This window comes from Lepidochelys olivacea (genome assembly GCF_965140295.1).
Source record: "Lepidochelys olivacea isolate rLepOli2 genome assembly, chromosome: 5".
Lineage (NCBI taxonomy): Eukaryota > Metazoa > Chordata > Testudines > Cheloniidae > Lepidochelys > Lepidochelys olivacea.
The window spans coordinates 78,837,219-78,863,017 of NC_140415.1; the positions used below are offsets into that span (position 1 = coordinate 78,837,219).

Below are 25,799 nucleotides of genomic sequence, written 5' to 3' on the forward strand. Positions count from 1 at the left end.
TGCCTCCCTGTTTCCCTACTTTCCATAAATAACAAAATGTCCTCACTCCTCTTGGAGATTTTTGATAACCCTAACCTGAATAATTACTACAAATAGCTTTATTTTTAAATAACATCATAAAGATCATTTAAAGCAAAACTGAAATTTCTTCTCTTGACAGCTGTCCCATATTAAAGTTAACAACTTGTAAAGATAAAGCCATAAAGGCAGGCTGAAAACAAACTCCCATACCTACAGGTTTTGCAGTTCCCTCAGGGCAGAGCCTGTTGTCGCATTATACCGTTTGCAGTCGATTTTTGCTGTAAAGGGAATTTTTTTAAAGTAACTCCACTTGATTAGACCTGTATTTCACTGTAATGTAAACAAACTTGTTGTCATATGGTTTTCGTTGTATAATAGTGTCCATGTTTTCAGTGTGTGAATCAGTTATTCTATAGTCCAGTTTTTCCCTCTTTCCTTTGTAAAAACCATTACATATCTAGAATCTTTTAGGTACGGTATGAACTTCAGTATCTGAGATTTGTGAAAACAAGACTTCTGTGAAGGTGTCTTTTAAAGTTGTCACATAGCCCAAAGTCCTGGCTTAGATGGACTTTTCCCCAAAGGAGATGAGCCAAGTGGAAGTAAGGAGGCCTATCAGGAATGATGATTTTCTGCTTCCCTCTTTCCTAGGGTTGCCAGGCATCTGGTTTTTGACTGGAACGCCTGGTCGAAAAGGGACCCTTGTGGCTCTGGTCAGCACTGCTGACCAGGCCACTAAAAGTCCGGTTGGTGGCACAGCAGGGCTAAGACAGGCTTCCTGTGTGCCCTGGCTCTGAATGGCTCCCCAAAGTGGCCAATACGTCCGGCTCCCAGGTGCTGGGTCGGCCACGGAGGCTCTGCATGGCCAATTGGAGCTGCGGAGGCAGTGCCTGTGGGCGTAGGCTGCACGCAGAGCCCCCTGGCTGCACTGCTGCCTGGAAGCTGGACATGCTGGCTGCTTCCGGGAGCCACCTGAGGTAAGCACCGCCTGGCCGGAGTCCACACCCTGAACCCCCCTCCCGCACCCAAAGTCCCCCCCAGTGACTCGGGATGGGAGCAGGGCAGAGGGAAAGGCAAGGGTGTTTGGTTTTGTGTGATTAGAAAATAGGCAACCCTACTTCTTTCCCTTATTGTGGGTGACAGGAAAAGGCAAGAGGAGATATTGATGAAACTAGACCATACCAGCAATGTGTGAAGGAAGGACTCCAGTTCCAAGTTGGAATAGGAGATTCCTTACTCAAAACAGTAATGAATGTCCATGTTTAAAAACAAAATAAATAAAAAAGTTCTCAAGATATGTGGCTTGATTATGCTCCTGTCTGTGTCCCCCTCTTCCGACATTCCAGCTACATAAAGGAGCTGATAAATCCTGCTTCCTGTGTTGCCAAGTAAGAAAGAGAGAAGACTTACAATCTGGTGGAGTACATTTGCTCATTTACACAAGTTCTCTGTTCCCACAGGCAGGTGTTTATTATTGCTGGCTTTTCACACATCTGGCTGGCCTTGCACAGAGTAGATTTGGCCACTGTGTAAGTCAGTGGTAGATTAATGATTTTGCCACCCCTAGGTCCCGTCCCGCCGCTCCCGGCCCCCCCGCATCAGTTCACCTCAGCTCCGACTCCACCTCCTCCCCTGAGCGTGCTACCGGGTCCTGCTTCTCTCTGCCAGTGCTTTTGTGCGAAACAGCTTCGCAAAGGAGGGGGGAAGAGGGGGGAATGCGACGCACTCAGGAGAGGAGGTAGGGCCGGGGCAGGGATTTGGGGAAGGGGACCAATAGGGGCAGGGAGGGGCGGGGAATGGGGGCGGGGAAGGGGTGGAGTTGGAGCGGGGCTGGGGGTAGAGGGCGAGAACCGGCAGTAGAGGCTGCGAACCGGCACTGGAGGAAGCAGCCTCTGATGCTGTTGTAAATTTGCCGCCTCTGCAAATTTGCCACCCTAGGCCTGGGCCTTGTTGGCCTAGGCGTTAATACGCTACTGGTGTAAGTGACAAACTAGACTTTGCAGGTTTACACACCTGTAAATGCAGTATGGTATTTGTTTCTGATTAGAATCTTAATTATTTTCACCTAGTCAATCTGCAGAGGGATTGAAATGCTTTATTTTTATACATAAACATATATTAATATAAATATAAAATATAAAAATGTATGCAATTATAAAATAAAATTATGAAATATATATTATAAAAACATATAAAATGTTTAAAATATTCACTTGCTTTTCTCAGTACAAAAAAAATGTAAGGAGTAGATGTGATTACCATTACTAAACTGGAGTCCATAAAAATATGAAAATTTACATTTGGCAAAATTATCCACAAAGTTATTTTTTAATAATTTAAGATAGACAAAAATAGTCTTGATACATCATTTTGGGAAATGATTCCATACTTTTAAATTTGACCCATCTTTCATGGTTCAGGCAACAGCTCATATAGTAAAAGGACTATTAAATGACCCTGAGGTCAGTGACAGCATTAAAAAGAAATTACCCTCGGGTAAATAGTTCTTTTATTTATATGGTTGGCTTCAGACAGTATCCAACAATCTCAGGAACTATTTCATTAACATACAAACATATATGTGTATAGTACATTTACATATTATTATAAGGATCATATATATTGAAATATGTGTGTTATGATTTATATTTTGTCTCTCTGTATACAGATATAATAAATGCGCATACATACACTGCATATACTTGCACCTTTCATCTGTCTTTGTTGATTGGATGGGTTGTGTAACAGGGCCACAGAGCAAGAAGGATTGTTAATCATCAGTTGAAGTGTCAGCTGTACAGTATTTTTTATTTTGTAAGCAGCTAAGCCCTACTGGAAACTTGTACTGTTTCAGGTTTGTCTCTCTTCATCTAAAGCAATTCATTACTCACCTACAAGAGCTGTCATAGACCCCAACAGTTGTGATATTAGTTTCTTCAACACTCTTGACAAATTTAAAGAAAAAATTGGGTTTTTATACTATGACTTTAAGATCAGTAAGTAGAGGTGTTTGGTGGTTTTTTTCTGCTTGAACTTGGACACATTTGATTGTGATTTAGTATATTTGAAAAATAAGCAAGTTGCAAAATGTTTCTAGAACAACTGAGGTTTACTTATTGGACCTTCATAACTTATGATCACAGAGACAGTGATATGTTGGCACTGCATTTTGCTATAGTAACATCTCAGCAAGCTCAGAGATGAAATGTAAATTCTCAAACCCCCATGGGCGTACATGTCAAAGTCAATTTTGAGTTTCTGCCCTTGTGTTTCTCTCTTCACATTTACTCAGAGGCAATATGCAGCTGAAAAAATGTCTAGTGTCACCTTCCATTAAAATGCAGTGGAATCCATTCTAGTTATTGTTTTACCTTTTAGTACTGAAAAAAAAAAGTTAGTTGTTTTTGGAATGAGGATAATTTTTATCTTCTGTGGAAGAAGTATTGTTAGGTATAAATTATTTTTTTAAAATATTTGTGAGCTATCCTGCATAAAATCGTCACAGGAATGACAATAGAAACTTACGTAGGGATAGATTCTGTAGCAGAGTTTTGCTAGTGCTATGTATAAATTATTACAGAATTATGCTCATTTTACTATTACAGTTTTTCCCTTCATCTCTCAGGGTGCCTGCTTTCTGGAAAACCCATTAGTTAGTAAGAGGCTTGTTTTCCACCACCTTTCCCCAAATGCCTGTATGTTGAATCGGGAAGTTGTTTCAATTGCAGTCTGTCTATCTACTTACTTATATAATATTTATCAAGGTAGTATCCGAGCGCCTAGCATCCCTGTCAAGTACTATTCCCATTTTACAGATGGGGAACTGAGGTATGGGGCAGATTAAGTGACTTGCCCGAAGTCACACAGGAATTGAATCCAGATCATTAGAGTGCCAGTCTAGTGCCCCTGTCCACTAGAGATTAGACCATCTTTCCTACCCAGTCATTCTCAGCCTGATTCACAAGGATTCAATAGTAGTTCAGTAGCTCAGCCAGCCAGATTCATAGGTTTTACTGTTCTTTTGTCACTCTCCGGGGGACCCACCCTTGTAAACTGATGAAGTTAATGGGAGCTTGAGAGTACTCAGTATCTTGCAGGATCAGGCCCTAAATGAGACAGCATACACTTCAAAGAAAAGCTGTGTTAAAATATTTGTTGGTGTGTAGATTGGATTGTCCAGTGAGCAATATTCAGCTAACTGCCATGTTGTTGTGTTTAGTCCCTGGCTTGAGTTGGTATCCAGGTCTTCAAGTAGTAGAGCCATCCAGCTGCTGCAGTTTTGCTTTAAATCTTTGGATCAAATGGCATTATCAGTTGGATTCCTCATTGCCAGAAGGTTAGCTAAGTTGAAATAACTTTTAACTGTGACTTGTAGATTTGAAGAGGGATAGTAAAGTCAGTTCGTTATTCTTCAATGAGGTGTTCAGTAAATAAATTCACTGCAGTTACTGATTTTTCTAAATGGCTACCTTTCCCCCCCCTGTTCTGACTGACTTATAGCAGGAATGTTTTTACTGTAAAGAGGGGATATATTTTTATTTTTGGTTTTGTTTGCAGCTCAAAAGGTTTATTAGAACGCCGGAAATCCCTTCCAAGCACGTGAGGAACTGGGTCCCTAAGGTCCTGGAGCAGCGGCGACAAGGCTTGGAAATATACTTACAGGTAAGCTCCCTGTCAGCTCTGTGTGTGTGTGTGTCTGTGAGAAGAAGCAGCGCTCATTTTTAGAGCTGCCCTAGATGCTGGTGTAGCACTGGAGCATTTTAAAATATACCCAGAAAGAAGAGACCTGGGATTTCATTGGTGGAGTTTGGGCCCAGAGGAAAATGGTAGACCTGAATTCTTTGCAGACTATGGCCCCTCTTTGTACTTTCTGCCCTCTTGCAGGGGGAAAGAGGATAGGCTTCAGCTTGCTAGAGGTAGGCAATGGGGAGTCCACCCTGAGTTATGGGCTATATGATAGGTCCCCTGTAAGCCCCCCACTGCCCTCACTTACATGCCTGCTATGGGAAGATTGGGCCGATGACACCCCTCTCTGATGTTATGTTTAATAAAGTTTTGGTCTGCAGCTTAAAATACATTTCTGTGTCTCTCCTCATTCACTTGCATGTCTGGATCAAGAGCTTGTTTTCAGAGTTGACCTGAACACTGGTGTAGCACTGAAGTGTTTTCAAATGTTTTAACTAGATAGTTGAATCCGTTAGGTGAAATCCTGGCTCCATTGATGTCAATGGCAGAACTCCTGCTGTCTTCTATGGGGCCAGGATTTCACCCGCTGTCAGTAGCTACACTGTAATAAGTTAGGGCTGACCATTAGGGGAGCTTTTTAAGCTGGCAAAAGGGGAAAAATGCATTACATAAGTAGTGATCATTTGTGGCTTAGGTTCTTAATGAGTCTTTACCTAATCTTTGCTTAGACATTCATTAATTGTGGGAATTCCTACTGCAACCACATACCACTTGAAGCACTCACTACTTAGAAAATGAAGAGTGCTACGATTTTTGAAATTTCTCCCAGATTTCAGGGAAGGTTGGAAGCTGGGAAGGAAAAAAATCGTACTTTAATTTCAGAGTATCTCCAAAAGGGAAGAATTTTGGAACTGAGGAGGAAAATACACTTTAAATTGTTTGTTTTGATTTAATCTTAAACTAATTCAAAAACTAGGGGATGGTTTTCTGGTGTGGACATCCATATAGTAAAAATGAATGGGTGGCTGCACACAGAACTTTGGGGAATATTATGTTCTGTTTCAGATTATTTTTAAAAGAGAATAGACATTTCATTGTCAGAAGACTATTTCCTAATTTAACATTTTTTTATTGTTCTACACAAACACTCTCCTCTGTCTTTCTTCTTACTCTTTGCCATATTTGTGGTATCAGAAGTAGCTAAGGAATTTAGGTAAATTTCTTGGGTGTTTGTATGTATACAAAATTTGTGGGACTACTCTGGATACTCTTTTTAATAAATTGCTGTTCTCAAGAATGGCAAAGAGAAGTGGAGCATTTTTGATACTCTTGATTTATTTAGCCTTTCCCTACGCATATGTTTAAGGAGCCAGTTTTTGTTTTCCCCTGCATTAATGGATTATTTTGTTTTTACCAAGCTTCTGTTTTTGAAGATGTTCATATTTGTAGAACCCAGTAGAACTTTTTTGTTGATAATGAATGTGGAAAAAAGATAATACAACAATCAGTTGTAACATTATTACACTATAATTATTATGTAAGTTTTATTTTGAGGAGACACTTAGAATTTGTTCATGTATAAAAATGTGATCTGCTTAAAATTAACTGTTGCAGAATATCATTCCTGAGATTGATTGATTGATTTAGGGGTGTATATTTTTGAATAGGGTGCGATATAGATGAAATTACTACCATTATTTCATTGCTGAGAAACTACAAAGACACTATCACCCCCTACTGGAGGAGTTAATTAACTTACATTCCTACTTATATCATTAACTTTGGTTATATTGTCAGTAATTTTGATGTGCACTGATGGGGAAAGAAATTTTAGACAAGATTTTAAAAAATATAAGCTGAATTTTAGTAAAATTCATATTGCACATTGAGGCATTTAAATAAATGGCCGGATTTTCAGAAGTGCTGACTACCTGGCCATTCCCAAAGATGTCAGTCGGGCCACTTATTTAGGTGGTTAACTTTAGGCATTCATTTTTTAAGTTCTTGGCCTTTAATTTCAAACTGAATGAATCTAAAGAGTTGAAGGGAGATCTGTATAAATGTAACAGCAGGGATTTAGTGTTTGTATACTTTGGCTGTTACAATTTACACCTGCTGTATGTGTAGCTGTAGAGTGCCAGCATCTTTTTGATACTAGTAGATTGCTAGTGAATTATGATACTGTTGTAAAAAAAAGTAGTAATTTTTTCAGGCCCTTATGAGGGGATTGAGTGTTTACACAGTTGCTACTGCCAAACCATTGTCTTTATGCTCTCATGTAGTAATTTCTCAAAATATGTGTTGCACCTTTAAAACACACAAAGTTACCAAAATGGTGTTGTACCATGCAGACTGCAAACAAATATTGACCTGTTTCAGTCATTGCCTTATGTTGCTGCTTTATTTTTTTTTCTGTTGTATACTTCAGATAACCGAGTATGAGGGCCCCAGATAATAAAATTTGAATCCATGTTTAATTGCATGAAAATGGAATGTTGTTCTTTGTCTTTTGTGCAGCAAAAGAAACTATGTGTAATTCTCTTACAGTGATGGAAAATGCTGCAGCTGCCACTCCAGTGGATAAAAATGTCCCATCACCTTTACTTTATTAACCCAGCTTCTTGTATTATTTCAGAATAAATTTTAAAAATCCAGGTTCTCATTTTTTTATATTTTTGTATTTTTCTGAAGAATTTAAAAATAGTTAATTAGCACAGGTTTTTAAGAGATCATGCAATTCCAATGTTTGCATTTCTTTTAATATTTATCCCTATTTATTGTATGTTGAAAATTCATTGGATTACTTATTTGTTTCTTGATTTTGAAAGCTGTGAGAGGCTTTTTGTCTTTTCATAATGGATTGATTTTCTGCCTGGAAGTGCTAAAGGTTGAGGTATGTTTTGTTTTAAATGACTGCCACATTTTACAAGTTCAAGAATGGAAGTTACAATTTTCACTTAAAATACTATGGAACAACTGGCTAAGAAGCACCAACATGTATTCAGTAGTTTCAATGGTAATAATAAACAGCATTATATGGCATTGCCAATACTGTGCACACATTGATTGATAGGAGATAGGTTGGAATTATTAGTTCTTATTTATAAATGGGGAAACTGAGACACAACACGTAAATGGGAGTCAGTGACAAAGCCGAGACTAGAGCTCACACAGGTCTAACTCAGAGTCTGAGCACTTGATTGCTAGACTACACTGTCTCAGAAAATACTGTTGAAGGGCAGTTTATCCTGCAGTTAGATATATAAAAAGGAGATTTCATAATCAAGGAGTTTAAGGTGGGGGAAGGTCAGATATAATTTCACATGGGTCCCTTATACGGAAAGTCTCTAATTCTGAGCAGAAAGGGTGGAAGCTTAACATATTTTAAAATTTTATTAAAGCTAATGTTAAAAATATTATGTAATACATAGGTTGAGAAAAGAGTGTCTGTACATCTGAGTATAGTGCTTAGATTATTCACAAATATAAAGTTTTGTTTTTAAAAGTCATATGATACAATCAGCAATAACCCAAATTTAGGTGAATAAATTTAAGAATATAGTTTAGATATTAGCAACCAAGTATTCAGGTTGTACAACTTTTCATAAGTGATCTGAGATTTGGTTGTGGAAAGCAAAATATATCAGTGTGTGAAGATTGTCCTTCAGTAATTGAGAATTTAGGGTAGGTTGTCCATTTAGAAAATACAATCCATGAGGAAAGTAGTTCAGTTACTTTCCTGACTGCACTTCTCATTGACATATTACTAGGAATGTCTGACCTATACTGGTGAGATTGGATCAAGGTTTGTTTTAACCCCTTTACTTTCCTAAGAGCACTAGGAATTAGAAGCAGGGATGGAAATCCAGAGCACCAATTGTTAGTCCAGGGAATGAGGAATACATCTGTTGCTTCCACTTCTTTTTCTTTGATTCTACTGTGCAATCGGTGACTGGTCATTTATCCTTTACCCCAAAGAGGTATAGAAATGGAAATCTCCTTTGATGGCATATCTGCAGAAATACTGATCACTTGAGAGGTCTCCACTCCCTCCAGAGTGGACTGTATATTGGATTAGAAAGCCACTTTTTAGATAAATCTCTTCACTGATGCCAGGGTTCATTTGCCCATTAGATAAATGGTTGGGATTCCAATAATAGGTTACAATGAGGGATTCCACCTAATTGTTTATATAACCAATTACTGCCATGTTGTCAATCCTGATAAGTATTAGCTAACATATAATTCATTCTCAGAAGAGCAGTTCTTGTGACCCTCATCTCTAATGAATTGATAATGGAGAAGTTTCTCTGATTTAACCATCTGCCCTCTACTGCACATTAGATGATTCAATGTCCCGGTAAGATGACATTGGATGTTACTAGAGAGACAAAGTGGGTGAAGTTCCTCCAGGGCAGATTGGAAGAGGCCCTGGAGGTTTTTCGCCTTCCTCTGTAGCATGGGGCACAGGTCACTTGCTGGAGGATTCTCTGTTCCTTGAAGTCTTTAAACCACGATTGGAGGACTTCAATAGCTCAGACATAGGTGAGGTTTTTCTCAGGAGTGGGTGGGTGAGATTCTGTGGCCTGCATTGTGCAGGAGGTCAGACTAGATGATCATAATGGTCCCTTCTGACCTTTGTATCTATGAATCTATGAATATCTTTTATTGAGCAACTTCTGTTGGTGAAAGAGACAAGCTTTCAAGCTGCACAGAACTCTTCTTCAGGTCTGGGAAAGGTTCTCAGAGCGTCACAGCTAAATACAAGCTGGAACAGATTGTTTAGCACAGGTAGTTAACACATTTTCCAAGGGACAATTTAAGGTGAAGTGCCCATTAATACTTCTGCATTCATAGGACAAAAAAGGACAATTAGTGGATTACAGATTGTTGTAATACACCATAAATCCAATGTCTTTATTGAGATCATGACTTTTAGTGTCTAGCAAAGGTATGAATTTAAGCTCCCAGACTCGTCTTTTGAAGAAGTTGTGCAGGTTTCCTTTGAGGACAAGGAATGAGAGGTCAGCTATGGAGTGATCCTTTTGTGAAATGTTACTGTCATCCCAGTTTTACTTCCCTATAGGCTTGCCCTTCGGTAGGTTGTCTTTTAAAATTCAACAGCATAAATATTTTCTAACTCCCTTGCGCAGAAGAAATCTCATCGCTTGCTGATTTCTCCCCCTACAAGATAACAGACATATTTAGCAGAGGTTGCCTGTGGAGTTGCACCTGTAGTTCAGAATCAAAATACAAAGTCACCAATCACAGATGCAAGACGATTTAGTCAGGCAGTGGGATATTGGAGAAGCTGCATGCCTCTGGTGAACATCTGAGTAATGACTCATTTCTTGTCATGTGCGCAAGCTGAAGAAAGCTCTTCTTGCAACTGACGACAATCCAGTGTAACGGAGCACTGATAGACCTTCTGAACTTCTCCCTGTGCGTGGGCCAATACATCTGCTTTTACTTAACCTGCAGTTACTTTGTCCTTGTGCTGAGGAATAACAATTCTGACCACCATTACACTTTTTTTTTTTTAAGTAAATTCAAGGGCTGAGATATGTCTGAAAGGAAGTGCAGTGAAGTGGGTTGGTTGCTGAGGTAATGTAGGTGACCTTAAATTATGCAAACAAACTTCATGTTAAAATACACAAGTGCTGGCATTCTATTTGAGTACATTTATGGATCCCTATCACTATAGCATCTGAATGAATCAAACAATGAATGTATCAACGCAAAACCCACGAGGAAGGGAAGTACTATTAGCCTCATTTTAGTTATCCAAGGTCAGACAAGAAGTATGGGGCAGACCTGGGAACTGAACCCAAGTCTCCTGAATCCCATTTTGATGCCTTCTCTATTTCAGTGTCTGATCCATCCTTTTTCTCCCCTAGATCAGGAGTTCTTAACCACTTTCCTTGTGAGGCCCCCCCAGCATGCTAAAAAAACTCCACGGCCCACCTGTGCCACAACTCTTTTTCTGCATATAAAAGCCAGGGCCAGTATTACGGGGTAGCAAGCAGGGCAATTGTCCAGGACCCCATTCCACAGGGGGCCCAGCAAAGCTAAGTTTCTTAGGCTATGGCTTCAGCCTGGGTGGCAGGGCTTGAGGCCCCAGGCTTAAGCCCCATGCGGTAGGGCTTCGGCTATATGCCCTGGGCCCCAGCAAGTGAAATTCCGGCCCTGCTTGGCAAACCCCCTGAAACCTCACCACTCCCCCCCCCCCCCAACCCCAGTTGAGAACCACTGCCCTAGATGAACGTCATTTTGAACTTCTTGTATTCAGTGACGAAATTGGACCATTTAAAAATCTAGAATTACACTAATCCTCTGACTTTTTTCACACTGTGAAGAATGGAGAAAATCTCAATGGCCCTTAGTGAATAAAGAGCTAGTACTGCTATTCAGATTTTTATCAGGAGAGGTTGTATTCAAAGGTAATGCATCTCTTTTGATTGAGGTGAAGGAACTGATACTGTTTAAGAATGACCTACTAGTCTTTAATTTGATCTCGTGCTTCCATGAAGAGGGCAGTCATGACTCCTAGAGAAAAGACTGGGGGAACTGGATTTTAGGAGTCCAAACCCCTTGGGATTTGAAGGTTTGGTAATTAACCCTGGGCAACAGAATCAACATTTCAGAAGTTTCAGGAATCCAAATCTTCAAAACAAAGTGTGAATCTCCCCTTGAAAAGATATATTAATAAACATACAGTCTTTTCTGCAATTTATAAAGATAACATATGCCAATATTTCTGCAGCTGAAGCATTTCTGAAGCATCCAGTTTTTTCCCCATTCATTGTCTTAGAGAGTTTCTTTCATAAAAGACCTACAGGTGGAGTCAGGATCTGTAAACAGAGGATGAATTTATGAGTATCTGATTTTTTAAAAAATTATTTTAATAATTACCTTCCTTCCTATTTCAGATAGGTTTATTTTTCATTCTTTGTCATTAATATAACCCATTTTTGGGAAACAATTAAACTGCAGGTGAAAAATACAGATACACACTTTGCAAATTGCACCTGCAAAAGGGAGGCTGGAGACCCTTTTGAAAATTCAGCGCCAAATTTGATTTCAACTGATGGCTCTTTTGAGTTGTTCCAACAAACATTGCATCAGGATATTAAAGATGAAATAAAAATAAATGCTGTTTGGATAAAATGTATAGAAAATATTGTTGCATGTGAATGAAAATTTAAAAATGTCTCTGGTAGCACCAATATTAATGTGAGATGGTGAATTCTCAAGTTGTTTCACTGTCTTTTAAGTATAAGAAGAAGATTGAACTACGTGAAAATATAAAAAAAGCCTAATTAAATGTGCTAGAGGGATATTTTGACTTCTTTGGTAACTGTTTTGGATCGTAAATTTCAGTACTCTTTGAGAGTTTATATAATTTTTCAGATTCCAACAGAGTATAGAATCATAGAATATCAGGGTTGGAAGGGACATCAGGAGGTCATCTAGTCCAATCCCCTGCTCAAAGCAGGACCAATCCCCAACTAAATCATCCCAGCCAGGGCTTTGTCAAGATTTTAGATTATGATCAAGCTAAATCTGTTCTACAGTTACAAGCACAAAAATTGTAAAAAAGATTATTTCTGAAGCTTAGTGGATTCTCAGAAGTATGATGATTTGTATAAAAATCCATTTACATTTGAGTTTTAAATTTAAAAAAATTGTGATTGCCTTTTGTGTTGTATAGTAAATTTAGTCTGAATCCATCTAAAACAGCATCACTGGGTAATCTGTTTTTCAGGACATTTTGTACATTTATATCTCAAATGTCTTCCAATCCTAGACCCTTTATTTTTCTGTTGGGAAATTTGAAAACATTATTTGAAAAAAATTATAAGGATTTATACATGTTTTCTCTTATGCCAGTGTTATCAATTGATGTAAGAAATCTATTTTTAAAAATAATTCAGGGGGAACTTATAATTGGGGCCCTATCAAATTCACAGTCTATTCACAGCCATAGGATTTTTAAAATTGTATATTTCATGATTTCAGCTATTTAAATCAGAAATTTCACGGTGTTGTAATTGTAGGGGTCCTGACCCAGAAAGGAAGTGGGAGGGGGCGGGGGGGCGCAGTACTGCTACTCTTACTTCTGCGCTGCTGCTGCCGGTGGCGCTTCCTTCAGAGCTGGGCAGCTGGAGAGCAGCGGCTGCTGGCCGGGAGCCCAGCTCTAAAGGCAGAGCCACCTTCAGCAGCAGCGCAGAAGTAAGGCTGGCATGGCATGGTATTGCCACCCTTATGTCTGTGCTGCTGTTGGCGAGGTGCCGTCTTCAGAGCTGGGCGACTGGCCACCAGCCGCTGCTATCCGGCCACCCAGATCTGAAGGCAGTGCAGAAGTAAGGGCCCCCCTGCAGCTCCCTTTTGGGTCAGAACCCCCAGTTTGAGAAACGCTGGTCTACCCCATGAATCTGTATAGTATAGGGTAAAAGCACACAAAAGACCAGATTTCACAGTCCATGGCATGTTTTTCATGGCTGTGAATTTGGTAGGGCCCTACTTATAACTTGACAGATCACATCGCCAAGATAACAAGACATTATGAATGACACAGTAAGGGCAGCTTCTAGTTCATGAGAAGATAAAGCAACCTTCTCCTTTACAGACTTTTTTCTTTTTCTGTCTGAAATTTCCCCAAAAGTCTCTCAAGAAGAGAGTGTCTCAAGCAGAAGAATTAACTGTACAAAAATGTCCAGAAAAATGCTTTTACAATTTTTGCATTTTTAACTCTAAAAATGTTTAGGTTCATCATAAACAAATGTATATGTTCTTTTGCTTGTCAAAATGAATTCCACCAGTAAGAGAGCTCATTTTCTAGACATAATTAATTGTCACCCAAGGTTGCTCACACCAAGCTGAGTTGCCCAAGCCTTGTGCAGGAATGGAAGATTTGCTGATGCAAGTAGCTTTTCAAGCTCAGGACAGCACCCCAGAGATCCACCTTTATTTTCTGGAAGTTTGCATACCTTCTGTTAAAAATCTTCAGAAGAACTAGAATTTTTCAGAGCTTGTAATACCAGTTTTATTAGGAATTTCAAACTTCGATATTAATACCTTGAGTCATTCCATGAAGAAGAGAGTCACCCTTTTCAGCTTCTGAAGAAGAAGGAAGCTTTGATTTCAGTTCTTTTCTTAACTCTGTCTCTCACTGGATTTGATTGTGAAGAGGAAGAGCTCTCCAACACTCAGCCTGTTGAGGAATTTAATCGGTCCTGCATTGCTTAGCAGATCTAGTTGCTGTTGGCCATTTAGGTCAGTGCTGTGGGTCTTCTGACAGGGAAGAAAGTGGAATGCCCTGTAGTATACTATTCAGTTTGAGCGAAACCAAAAGTTGGCCTGTGCACTGCAGTAGAAAAGTCATCTTGTGCATCTCTTCCAATGCATAATTGTTCTACACTGTACCTTTCCTCGGGCTTTGTCTCTGAATAAAGAATGAGTATTTTGCTACTGCTTGTGGCTGAAATATTGCTTTATTGTCTTCTTCATTGCCGAAGGAACAGAAGATTCCTGAAAATCGAGGAATTAAGTCCTCTGTGACAAATAGAGTATTCCCTCCCCCCACCCCCGTATTTTTTTCTATTCCCTGCCTATAGTTGAGGAAAAAATATCTGTGAGGTCAACTCACAGTAGCATGTATAGGTCAACCTTGTCTCCGCCAAGGCAGAACAGAAACTGTAATTTTTGTTTCTTATATGTAGAATGGAGATGGTACTTAGTGAGTGGGGTTGTTGTACTTCTACATAGTCATATAGGACCAGAAGCAGTCCGTAAACCCGCCTCTGTAACTGGAACAGTTTGACAACTCCACCATTTGTACTTTTAATTATACTTTAAACATTTTTTTAAAAGTTGCCCATCAATATCTATAGGGATGGAAAACCTATCAACCTGTATTGTGGAGTGATGTAAATTACAGTATTGGGGAAAAAATAAAAGGAAGATGTATGTTTATTGATTCAACCCAGTAAAAAGTATCTTAAGCATCAGAAATAGGATAGACTTAGTAACAGTTCCAGAATCAGATAGTAACAAGGACATGAATACAGAAATGTTCAACCATTAGAATCTTTTCTTCTATTTCCATGAGGTAGAATTTATATCACATGTATTAACTCTGAGTGTTCATATCCATTACATTTTCCCTCCTGTGCTGAGATATATACTCCATACTGGTCCCAGTTCAGGAAACCATCCCTATTTTTCGAAACACGTAAGCATGTGATCAAGTGTAACTTTAGGCAATTTTCAGTTACATTAAACGTATACCTAAGTGTTTCTCAAAATTGGGACAGGTGTGTACAATGATCACCTCTGTAAAAAACAAAATACCAAACAGTTACCACCATTATTTCCTATTCTAAATACACAGGGAATCTGTGGAATTTCATATGCCACTGTGTGATGATGGTTGTAAATGCTGACCACTGCATAAATTCAAATGGTTTACATTATAACTCACAGATTTGGGCTAGCCACTCAAGCTCAGACCCAGAGGGTCAGATGGACTCAAGGGCCCAACTGTCACCCAAGCTGCAATGTTCACACTGCTATTTTTGGTGTGCTCGCTCAAGGCGAGCTAGCATGAGTCTGTCTACCCAGGATGGGAGGCTCACTCACAGATACTGTGTAGACATAGCTTTTGAGGCCAAGATGAATGGGATTTTGTTTTAATACTAGGTGAGTGCATGTGATAAGTGGATCTAATTTTATAAAAGGGTAGGGAATATAAAACTTTAATCTTGTGAAATACAGTTTAACTGCTATTTTATCTGGAACTCCCTCTTATCTGAAAAAAAGATTGTGTCACCCAATATCTATTAATCACATTGAAAATTCCCTCAATTATCCAAAATTAGTCAGTGTCTTCCTCCCGCAGCCCCTATTTAGTCTTCAGTAATCGAGACTGCACTCTAGCTATATAGAGCTCTAGAAGCAGTGGTATGGTAAGTGTAAAGAGAGAAAATGTTTATTGTCCTCATTAAAGATTGTAAACAGAGTGTTAAATAATATTAATGGCTGGGATTGTCAGTACTTAACAGTACTTTCCTAGTACAAGTGATTTTATTGATCGATACAGACTCAATATAACAGGGTAGATTATTCTACTGATTTTATCAAAACTTTAACTAAGTTTCTTAGTGCACCACATATCTTTAAATAGATCTAGATGATGATGTAGATTAAGAAAAGCAAACCACCATCCATCTTTTTTTGATCTGTTAATAACTTAAATCCATCATTGTTGCTACAAGCTGTTTTCAAGTTCTGTTGTGCATACCTGTTTCATTGGTGCTTGTAACAGAATCTTACAATTGTTTAGATGGCTTTTGGTTTTAAAGAATGTAGTTGGCAGATGCAGGGTCACATATATGCTAGAGATAAAAGGTAGGGTAAAAATAATGTTACTGGTAACATAAAGGACAGATATTTATAAAACATGCCTTTTGTGAAAACAGTTCCTGAAGAGACTTTCCTGGCTCTTTTTTTTTTTTGTAAAGCTGGCAGTGCTTTAAAAAAATAGCCTTATTACTTACTTTGAAAATAACAGTGCAGTTTTGAAAAATGGTATTATTAATGTGTGTTTTGCAATTCATTTATTTTTTATTTGCTGTGTATTTTAAAATAAGCAAAATGATTTGTTATTTGCTGTACAGAATTGGGCTCTGTGAAGTTTTTCTTTTATTTCCTGAGTGGTTTACTTTTTACTCATATTTCAGGCTTGTTTCAAAGCAAATTTTGTTCATTAAAAAAGCAAAATTTTAATTAAAATTCAAGACAATTTTAGAGACAAAGTTACTGATATACTTAATTCTCATTTTCTTTTCATTCTAGTATTACTAGTTGCTATACAGATACACCTCTACCCCAATATAATGCAGTCCTCGGGAGATGAAAAAAATCTCACTGCGTTATAGGTGAGACTGCATTATATTGAACTTGCTTTGGCCCCCGCTGTTCCTTGTTCCCTGACCGCCCCCTCCAGAGACCCCTGTCCCTAATCACCCCCAGGACCCTACCCCTTAGCCAATCCCCCTGCTCCCTGTCCCCTGACTGCTCTGACCCCTATCCACACCCCTTGCCCCCTGACAGACAAGCAGCGGCAGGAAGCGGAGCAGCCTGGCCTTAGCCCACTCCACTCCGCCAGCTCCCAGCCGCGGCGCTCCACTTCCTGCCGCAGGTGAGTGCGGGGAGGCGTCCTTTCCCCAACCTCCCCGCACTCACCTGCAGCGGGAAGCGGGGCGCCGCGTCTGGGAGCTGGTGGAGTGGAGCGGACGGAGGCCGGGCTGCTCCACTTCCGCCGGTGACTGTGCGGGGATCCCTTCCCCCAAGCCCTCTTCCCCCAAGCTACCTGACTGGGTCCGGGGCGAGGGAAGCGGAGCGGGCTGCTCCCGGGCCCCCGCTAATCTCCCAGGCCACTCTGGGACTGCAGGGCCCCCAAAAATGCCCCCCCAGCTTCTGCCTCCCAGACCCGGGGGGGAACCCCTGACCACCCCTGAGACCCTCTGCCCTTATCCAACCCCTCGACCCCGGCCCGGCCCCCTTAACACGCTGCTCAGAGCAGCGTGTCGGAGCTTTACCACGTTGTTTGCAAACCTGCGTTATGTAAGGTCGCGTTATATCGGGGTAGAAGTGTACATAGTAAGAAACAGTCCCTGCCCTGATGTTCTTACAGTCTAAACAGACAAGACAGAGGGTAGGAGGCAAAACAGATAAATGATCTGGTCACGCCACACAGCATGTCAGTGGTAAAGCCAGGAATAGAACCCATGTTTCCTGATTCTCAGTCCAGTTCTAAAGCCACTACAGTCTAATGTAGAGGTGGGCAAAGTATGGCCCGCAGGCCACATCTGGACCGCTGAACCGTCCTACCCAGCCCCTGAGCTCCCAGTTGGAGAGACTAGTCCCCAGCTCCTCCCCTGCTGTCCTCCCTCCCCCGCAGCCTCAGTGCACCATGCCGCCAGCGCTCTGGCCTGCCGCTTCTGCCGAGCAGGGCAGCAGTGTGGCTGCGAGCTCCTGCCTCTCTGAGCGGCGTGGTAAGGGGTCGGGGTGGGGGTTGAATAAGGGGCAGGAGGTACCGGGAGTCCAGGGATCAGGGGGACAGGGATCAGGGGGCGGTTGGATGGGGCGGAGGTTCTGAGGTGGGGGGTGGTCAGGGGATGGCGAGTGAGGGGGCTGGATAGGGGGTGAGAGTCCCGGGGGCGGGGGTGTGAATAGGGATCGGTGCAGTCAGGGGACAGGTGGGGTTGGATAGGGGGTGGGAGTCCCGGGGGGTTTGTCAGGGAGCAGAGGTGTGGATAGGGGGCAGGGCAGTCAGGGGACAGTGAGCGGAGGGGGTTGGATGGGGATGGGATCCCGGGAGGGGGCAGTCAGGGGTCAAGGAGCAAGGCGGGTTGGATGGGTCACTGGTTCTGAGGGGGGCAGTGAGGGGGCAGATAGGGGGCGGTGTCCAGGCTGTTTGGGGAGGCACAGCCTTCCCTACCCGGTCCTCCATAAAGTTTCATAACCTGGTCGTGGCCCTCGGGCCAAAAAGTTTGCATACCCCTGGTCTAATGGCTGTCAACCTTTTTCCGTACTGTGGCTCGTTCTACAATATTAAAAAGTTTTGGGATCCCGCTTCCATCTAGCTATGAAGAAAGGGTGAGATTGAGAATCCATGTACTAAACCATGCTGTCTTCCATTCATCAGTGTTTACTAGATTTGACAAATTTGCCTGGAGAAAAATGTTTTCAGGCTGTATTACTGCAGGAATTGACTAGGTTTCTCCATATCTTTTTAGACAATCTGACTATGAATGTACACATTTTAAAATACAATCAGTGTTACGGCATATATTGTCTTTTTTGATACTTACATTCCTATTGTTTGGCAAACTCAGTAGTCTTTCTTACTTTTTTGAATACTCCTTTGCAGGGGGAATTTTTAAAACTTCATTTCTTTTTCTTAGTAACTATACGGAATCATTTCTAAGTGAATTATTGGTGAATGGGGAAGTTGATTTGGTAGTGATGCAAATTTCTGCATGTACAAAACCATATATTGCATTTTAAATTAAGGGTAATGAGTAGTGTATTTCATTTTCTTCTCTGCAGCTTTAACGCTGGATATTGTACAGGTGAGGAGAACTGGGATAATTTGTGAATACGCATTATGTTGTCATCTATAATTACATAATCACATACTGTTTTTTCCACAGGACCCCTGCCTTATTTAGTGTATAGAAAGGACTTGCTATTAGGATGAGTCTGGGTCGTGTAGTGAAAGACGTTGTTGTCTGTAAGACCCCCTGCAGCATTTGTTGCAGCAGTTGGAGGGTGTGCAGTGAATGAGGCCAGGGGACAGCAGGAAAAGAAAGAATGGTCTTGTGGTTGAGGCAGATGAATGGCATCCTGTAGAATTGGATTCTATTCCTCCTCCTGCCACAGAGTTCCCATGTGATAATAGGCAAGTCACTTAAACCACAGTTTTTACGGGTGGTCAGTAATTGTTTGCTCCTCATTTTCTGGGTGCCCAACTTGAGACCCTGGGATCTGATTTGCAGAAGTGCTGAGCACTCATAGTTGCAGCTTAAGTTTGTGGGAGCTGTGCTTTGAATATATTAAGTACTGTATAGTGCCACATACTCTGAAACTCGCATCCTAGATGTCTCAGGTAGGCCTTCCAAAATTAGTTGATACTTTTGACGTTAATCTCTCTCTGCCTTAACTCCCTATCTGTAAAATGGAGATAATATTCCCCTGTCACCTCACAAATGTATTGTGAAGATAAATTTATTAATGTTTGTGAAACACTTAGATACTATAATGGTGAGTGCCACAGAAAAGTTCATGAGGAAATTAATAATTCTATCTTCAGAATGAAGTTTGAATAGTGTGCACTAAATACATCCTCAGGCCACACACTGAACACTGAGGAGGAAACAAAATATGGACTAGCTAGCTGTTAATTAAGTGCGCACCATCCACCCTGTGCATTGACTAAGTCAGGAGTTATGTAGAAAAAATAGCATGTGATTATGTAGTTACAGACTGTGTCATAATGCATATGCACAAGAGGGCTGAATTAAGGTTGCACACCTAACCTTAATTCCGGCATTTCCTAACTTTTGAGTGTTGACTTTGCAACCTTAATAATATGCATATTAAAAAAAACCACTCATGTAGTTTTTGTGTGTATAGTTTAGTGTTATTAAATAACAATAAATAATCATGTTATTGCAATATTAAATATATTGCAAGCCATGCTAAAAGACAAAATATGTAAATCACATTATAATGTAACACACGTGAAGTGTTAAATCAAGCCAGCATTAACTCTGGTGCTGCCACTCCAACAGTGGTGAATGTAAAATTGGATGAGTGACATAAAAGTGCCCTGGCAGGCCAAGAAAGGCTGCTTGAGCATGAGGTGAAAACTGTGCTGGTGGTAGTTAAATAACATGTGGGTGCGGGAAGTTGATAGCTGGAGTTGGAGATGGTGCGAAAGAAGGTAGGAATCCTGTTGTGGTCACCAGAGCCCTCTAATATAATGGGACTTCAGTTTATTAAATTATGCATTTTATCCTGAATATAATACACATGTATTTGTCTTCCTTCCTTAGCAATATATATAGCTTCTTTTGAGAAAAATGCTAAAGGCTTTAAGGATGAATTAAGGGAAGATATTCTCTTCCTCGGATGTAGGACAGGAGAATCAGAAATACTTGTTAATTTGCCATACTGTGTCTGATTCCTCAGTCTAAACCTTGAAAATCCAACGTGCAGTAGTAGCTTTTACGTTTCACTGCTTGCTTAATCCAAAAACTAGTAATTCACAATTTAGGATAACAGAATTCATTTTTTGGAGGCCTTTTGGTTTAACACATCTTAATTAAGGTAGGTTTGAATTAACCTGAATGTCAGGGAGAAATAAATACGCTTAGCTTAGTGGTGCCCAAACTTTTTCTGTCATGCCCCCCACCCCCGCTTAATAGTAATGGCATCTGTCTGTGACCCCTCCCCCCTCTATTACTGCACAGTGGCTCAGCAGAGGACCTTGGGCTGAAGGCAAAGCTGAGAGCTGAACTAGGTGTGGGGGAGGGGCTGGACTAGAGGTGGAGCTGGCCTGAGGGCGGAGAGGGAATTTGGACAGAGCTGAGTGGAGCTGTGGCTGGGTTGGAGCTGGGCTGCGGTTGGGGCCAGAGCTGGGCTGGAGGTGGAGTGGAGCTGTGGCTGGGGTCAGAGTGGGGCTGGGTGACGCTCCCTCCCTACACCGTGTGGAGGCTGGTCCAGGTCCAGCCATGTGCCCCCCTGAAGGTTCCTCTGTATCCCCTTAGGGGGGTATGCCCCACAGTTTGGGGACCACTGGCTCAGCTAAATGACTTCCATATTTATAAATTGTGGTATGGATTTTTCAAGTTATTGTTCAGTGGCCATTAACACCCATAAATGTCATGAAGTTTGTTCAGTGGTGCACGTGTAAATACTATCATCCATGCCTAACAAAATCTTCAAATAGTATAAATGTGAAAACTCTCTCACTTTTGCAACACAGTCCCCTATTTTCTACTCTCTACTACCATTGCCTAGTATATTTTTTTATCTAGTATATTTTTCTTGATCTACAGGTGAAATAAAAAGTTTGCAGAAACTAAACCAAGCATGAAGTAGAACTGGAACCTTTAATTTCATTAACTACATTGTAAGTGGTGAAGATTAATGTATATATCTCTTGCTAATTCTTTCCAATTACTTAGTTCATATAAATTCCCAAACCTTGTTAATTATGCTGAAGTCAAATGGTAATTCTTAACAGTATTTCCACAGCAAGGGAATTTTCCTGGCGTAACCTTGCCCTCTTGTAGAAACTCTCAGCCGATTAGGCACTCTGACTCTAGTCCATTCATTTTCAGCTCAAGCCTAATTGCTGCCAACTGACTGCCACAGGTACCTTGGCTTTCGTACATTTAAGGAATGCAGGTTCTTCAGAGAACAAACAAGGAAAGATTAATTGTTTGTTTTGTTTCATCCCAAGAGAAATGTGGGCGCTTAATCAAGAAAAATAATTTCTTCTGTTGATTTGGCTTATTTGGGGAATGGATAATTGTATAAGGGAAGGTATAGAACTCTGCATTTTGTAAGAAACATTGCCATTTACTTACACAGGAAGCAAAGATACAGTGAAATAAATGTAACACAACATTGAAATTGATGGGGATGGTTCACATTTCTCATAGTAAGTAATTTGGCTGTTGGGCTTTTATTTGAACCAATATCGTTAGGTGGTATTGTCATTTGTTTTGTCTGCTTCTTTGGAAATCTAATCAAGGAGACAATAGTAGGGGTAAAAAAACCACTTTTCCAAATTATCCTTAATTACTAGAGCACAAAGCAAGCTAAACACTCTAGTGTTTCCAATTAAAGAACCTGTTTCAAGTGGATACCATTAAATCTATCTTTCCCAATCTGATAAATAAGCTATCAAAGAGTGGAACAGATTAACTGGGATCAATTAGTTCAAGGCTTAGTATAAAAGAGTGAGCCAACATTATCAATGAATGCAAATTTTACATAAAACAAATAAGGACTATTTTAGTACCTACTCCCTACCCTATTCCCCTAGTTATCACAAAACAGAAATTTTGTCTGTGGCTCTAAAATTAGTCTGATTAATTTCTCTTTGAAAAGAGAGTTCTAAACCTCACCTCTTTAAGTCCTTTTCAGAATGTTAGGACATAGATTGTACAGAGAAGGCCACCATTAAGATATATCATTGATATTCCTCCCTTAACACACACTATGTGTTACGTACACAGTAAAGAAGTAAACTCCAGTAGGAAACTGGATGGCTTAGGGCAGGGGTCCCCAACTCGGTGCCCGCGGGCGCACTGGTGTGTGCCCGCAGGAAACCGTGCCACTGAAATGCCACCGAGAAGCGTTACTGTTTCTTGGTGGCATTTTGGCAGCGAGGCTTCAGTCTTCTGGGAATAGGAATATGCTATTCCCACAGAAAGGTTGGGGACCACTAGCTTAGGGGATTTGAAACAGGCAGAGGCTGCAGAAAATAACAGGCATAGAAAATGACAGATTTCACAATTTAGGTCTTGTCACAAAAGTTATTACTTCCTACAGCATTTAAGCTTTCAATAAAGCCGTGTTTAGTCTACAACTTCCAATGGAGTTTGTTGTGTTAGTGGGTGTGGCTGACTGTAAACGTGGTTTGGATCTGTGCATCACATGGTTAATTCGCTGTTAAGTAACCATATAGCTAGTCAATATTACACCCTTGCCCGGGGTCGAAAGTGGGACATGGTTTTATTTCTGTTACTTTTTTCGCACACTGGGTTTTGTTTGATCTTTTTGTTTTGTTTTGTTTCTGCAACATAAGCACAGTTAGGGAGCTCTGTTTAAGTAACCAGTTTGGCCGGTTCTCCTTCCTCCCAGCTGTATGTGCGGCAGGATATCCCAGATTGTATTGCTTTTGGTGTCACTCAGCATACATGTCCTCTGGGCGCTCAGTCCCCAGATAAATTCCCAGATTTTCCCAGAATCTACTGATATAAACATGAGTAAGAAGCATGGTGAGTGCTGATGGATAAACATAGTTGGTACATAGTTGTATTTACAGAAAAGCTGCTGACATTTGTTCTAACTAGATCAGAAGAGGTGGTCTGTTCCAAAATGTGTCTCTACTTTTAGTATAGACAAGGGCTGGAGGGAAAATGATTGTAGTTTATTCCAATTGGAAAAAAGGAGTGGAGTGTATCCATGGTCCTGTATGCACTAAAGAAACTGCTATTTCTAACCAGTTTTATAAAACTGTTTCAGCTAGCATAGTTGTACTGTCAGTGTGAATAGGGTGGAATTTTCTTATAAACAACTTTTCCGTTAGTGTCCAGAATGGATTTTTAAAATTCTCTCTCTATCTGTGGCCCATCTGTACTGGCAGCATAGCTACTTGAAACTGTTTTTCAAAACTGTTTTCCTAAAACAGCCATTTGTGTAGTGCAAACAGGACTTTTAAGGCAAATGTTCAACTGGAATCTACATATTTTTTTTTACGTGGACAAAACTCCTCTTTGCCCTGGTCTACACTAGGACTTTAGGTCGAATTTAGCAGCGTTAAATCGATTTAAACCTGCACCCGTCCACACAGTGAAGCCCTTTATTTCGACTTAAAGGGCTCTTAAAATCGATTTCCTTACTCCACCCCTGACAAGTGGATTAGCGCTTAAATCGACGTTCCCGGCTCGAATTTGGGGTACTGTGGACACAATTCGATGGTATTGGCCTCCGGGAGCTATCCCAGAGTGCTCCATTCTGACCGCTCTGGACAGAACTCTCAACTCAGATGCACTGGCCAGGTAGACAGGAAAAGAACCGCAAACTTTTGAATCTCATTTCCTGTTTGGCCAGCGTGGCAAGCTGCAGGTGACCATGCAGAGCTCATCAGCACAGGTGACCATGATGGAGTCCCAGAATCGCAAAAGAGCTCCAGCATGGACCGAACGGGAGGTACGGGATCTGATCGCTGTTTGGGGAGAGGAATCCGTGCTATCAGAACTCGATTCCAGTTTTCGAAATGCCAAAACCTTTGTGAAAATCTCCCAAGGCATGAAGGACAGAGGCCATAACAGGGACCCGAAGCAGTGCCTCATGAAACTGAAGGAGCTGAGGCAAGCCTACCAGAAAACCAGAGAGGCGAACAGCCGCTCTGGGTCAGAGCCCCAAACATGCCGCTTCTATGATGAGCTGCATGCCATTTTAGGGGGTTCAGCCACCACTACCCCAGCCGTCTTGTTTGACTCCTTCAATGGAGATGGAGGCAATACGGAAGCAGGTTTTGGGGACGAAGAAGATGAGGAGGAGGAGGAGGTTGTAGATAGCTCACAGCAAGCAAGCGGAGAAACCGGTTTTCCCGACAGCCAGGAACTGTTTCTCACCCTAGACCTGGAGCCAGTACCCCCCGAACCCACCCAAGGCTGCCTCCTGGACCCAGCAGTCGGAGAAGGGACCTCTGGTGAGTGTACCTTTTAAAATGCTATACATGGTTTAAAAGCAAGCATGTGAAAGGATTACTTTGCCCTGGCATTTGCGGTTCTCCTAGATGTAGTCCTAAAGCCTTTGCAAAAGGTTTCTGGGGAGGGCAGCCTTATTTCGTCCTTCATGGTAGGACACTTTACCACTCCAGGCCAGTAACACGTACTCGGGAATCATTGTAGAACAAAGCATTGCAGTGTATGTTTGCTGGCATTCAACCAAAATCCGTTCTTTATCTCTCTGTGTTATCCTCAGGAGAGTGAGATATAATTCATGGTCACCTGGTTGAAATAGAGTGCTTTTCTTCAGGGGACACTCAGAGGAGCCCATTCCTGCTGGGCTGTTTGCCTGTGGCTAAACAGAAATGTTCCCCGCTGTTAGCCACAGGGAGGGGGGAAGGTTGAGGGGGTAGTCACGCGGTGGGAGGAGGCAAAATGCGACCTTGTAACGAAAGCACATGTGCTATGTATGTAATGTTAACAGCAAGGTTTACCCTGAAAGAGTGTAGCGACTGTTTTATAAAATGTGTCTTTTTAAATACCGCTGTCCCTTTTTTTTTCTCCACCAGCTGCATGTGTTTCAATGATCACAGGATCTTCTCCTTCCCAGAGGCTAGTGAAGCTTAGAAAGAAAAAAAAACGCACTCGCGATGAAATGTTCTCCGAGCTCATGCTGTCCTCCCACACTGACAGAGCACAGACAAATGCGTGGAGGCAAATAATGTCAGAGTGCAGGAAAGCACAAAATGACCGGGAGGAGAGGTGGCGGGCTGAAGAGAGTAAGTGGCGGGCTGAAGACAGGGCTGAAGCTCAAATGTGGCGGCAGCGTGATGAGAGGAGGCAGGATTCAATGCTGAGGCTGCTGCAGGACCAAACCAGTATGCTCCAGTGTATGGTTGAGCTGCAGCAAAGGCAGCTGGAGCACAGACTGCCACTGCTGCCCCTCTGTAACCAACCGCCCTCCTCCCCAAGTTCCATAGCCTCCACACCCAGACGCCCAAGAACGCGATGGGGGGGCCTCTGGCCAACCAGCCACTCCACCACAGAGGATTG

General features: G+C 41.4%; 1 protein-coding gene across 3 annotated transcripts in view; it reads left to right on the forward strand.

Moving 5' to 3' along the window:
• SNX24 (sorting nexin 24) overlaps positions 1 to 25,799 on the forward strand; it is a 149,577-nt gene that overhangs the window by 91,156 nt on the left and 32,622 nt on the right. For all 3 annotated transcript variants that reach the window (XM_084627712.1, XM_084627713.1, XM_084627711.1), the window contains one exon: positions 4,579 to 4,683. In XM_084627712.1, the coding sequence (XP_084483838.1) occupies positions 4,579 to 4,683 (105 nt within the window). The remainder of the gene's footprint in view (positions 1 to 4,578; positions 4,684 to 25,799) is intronic.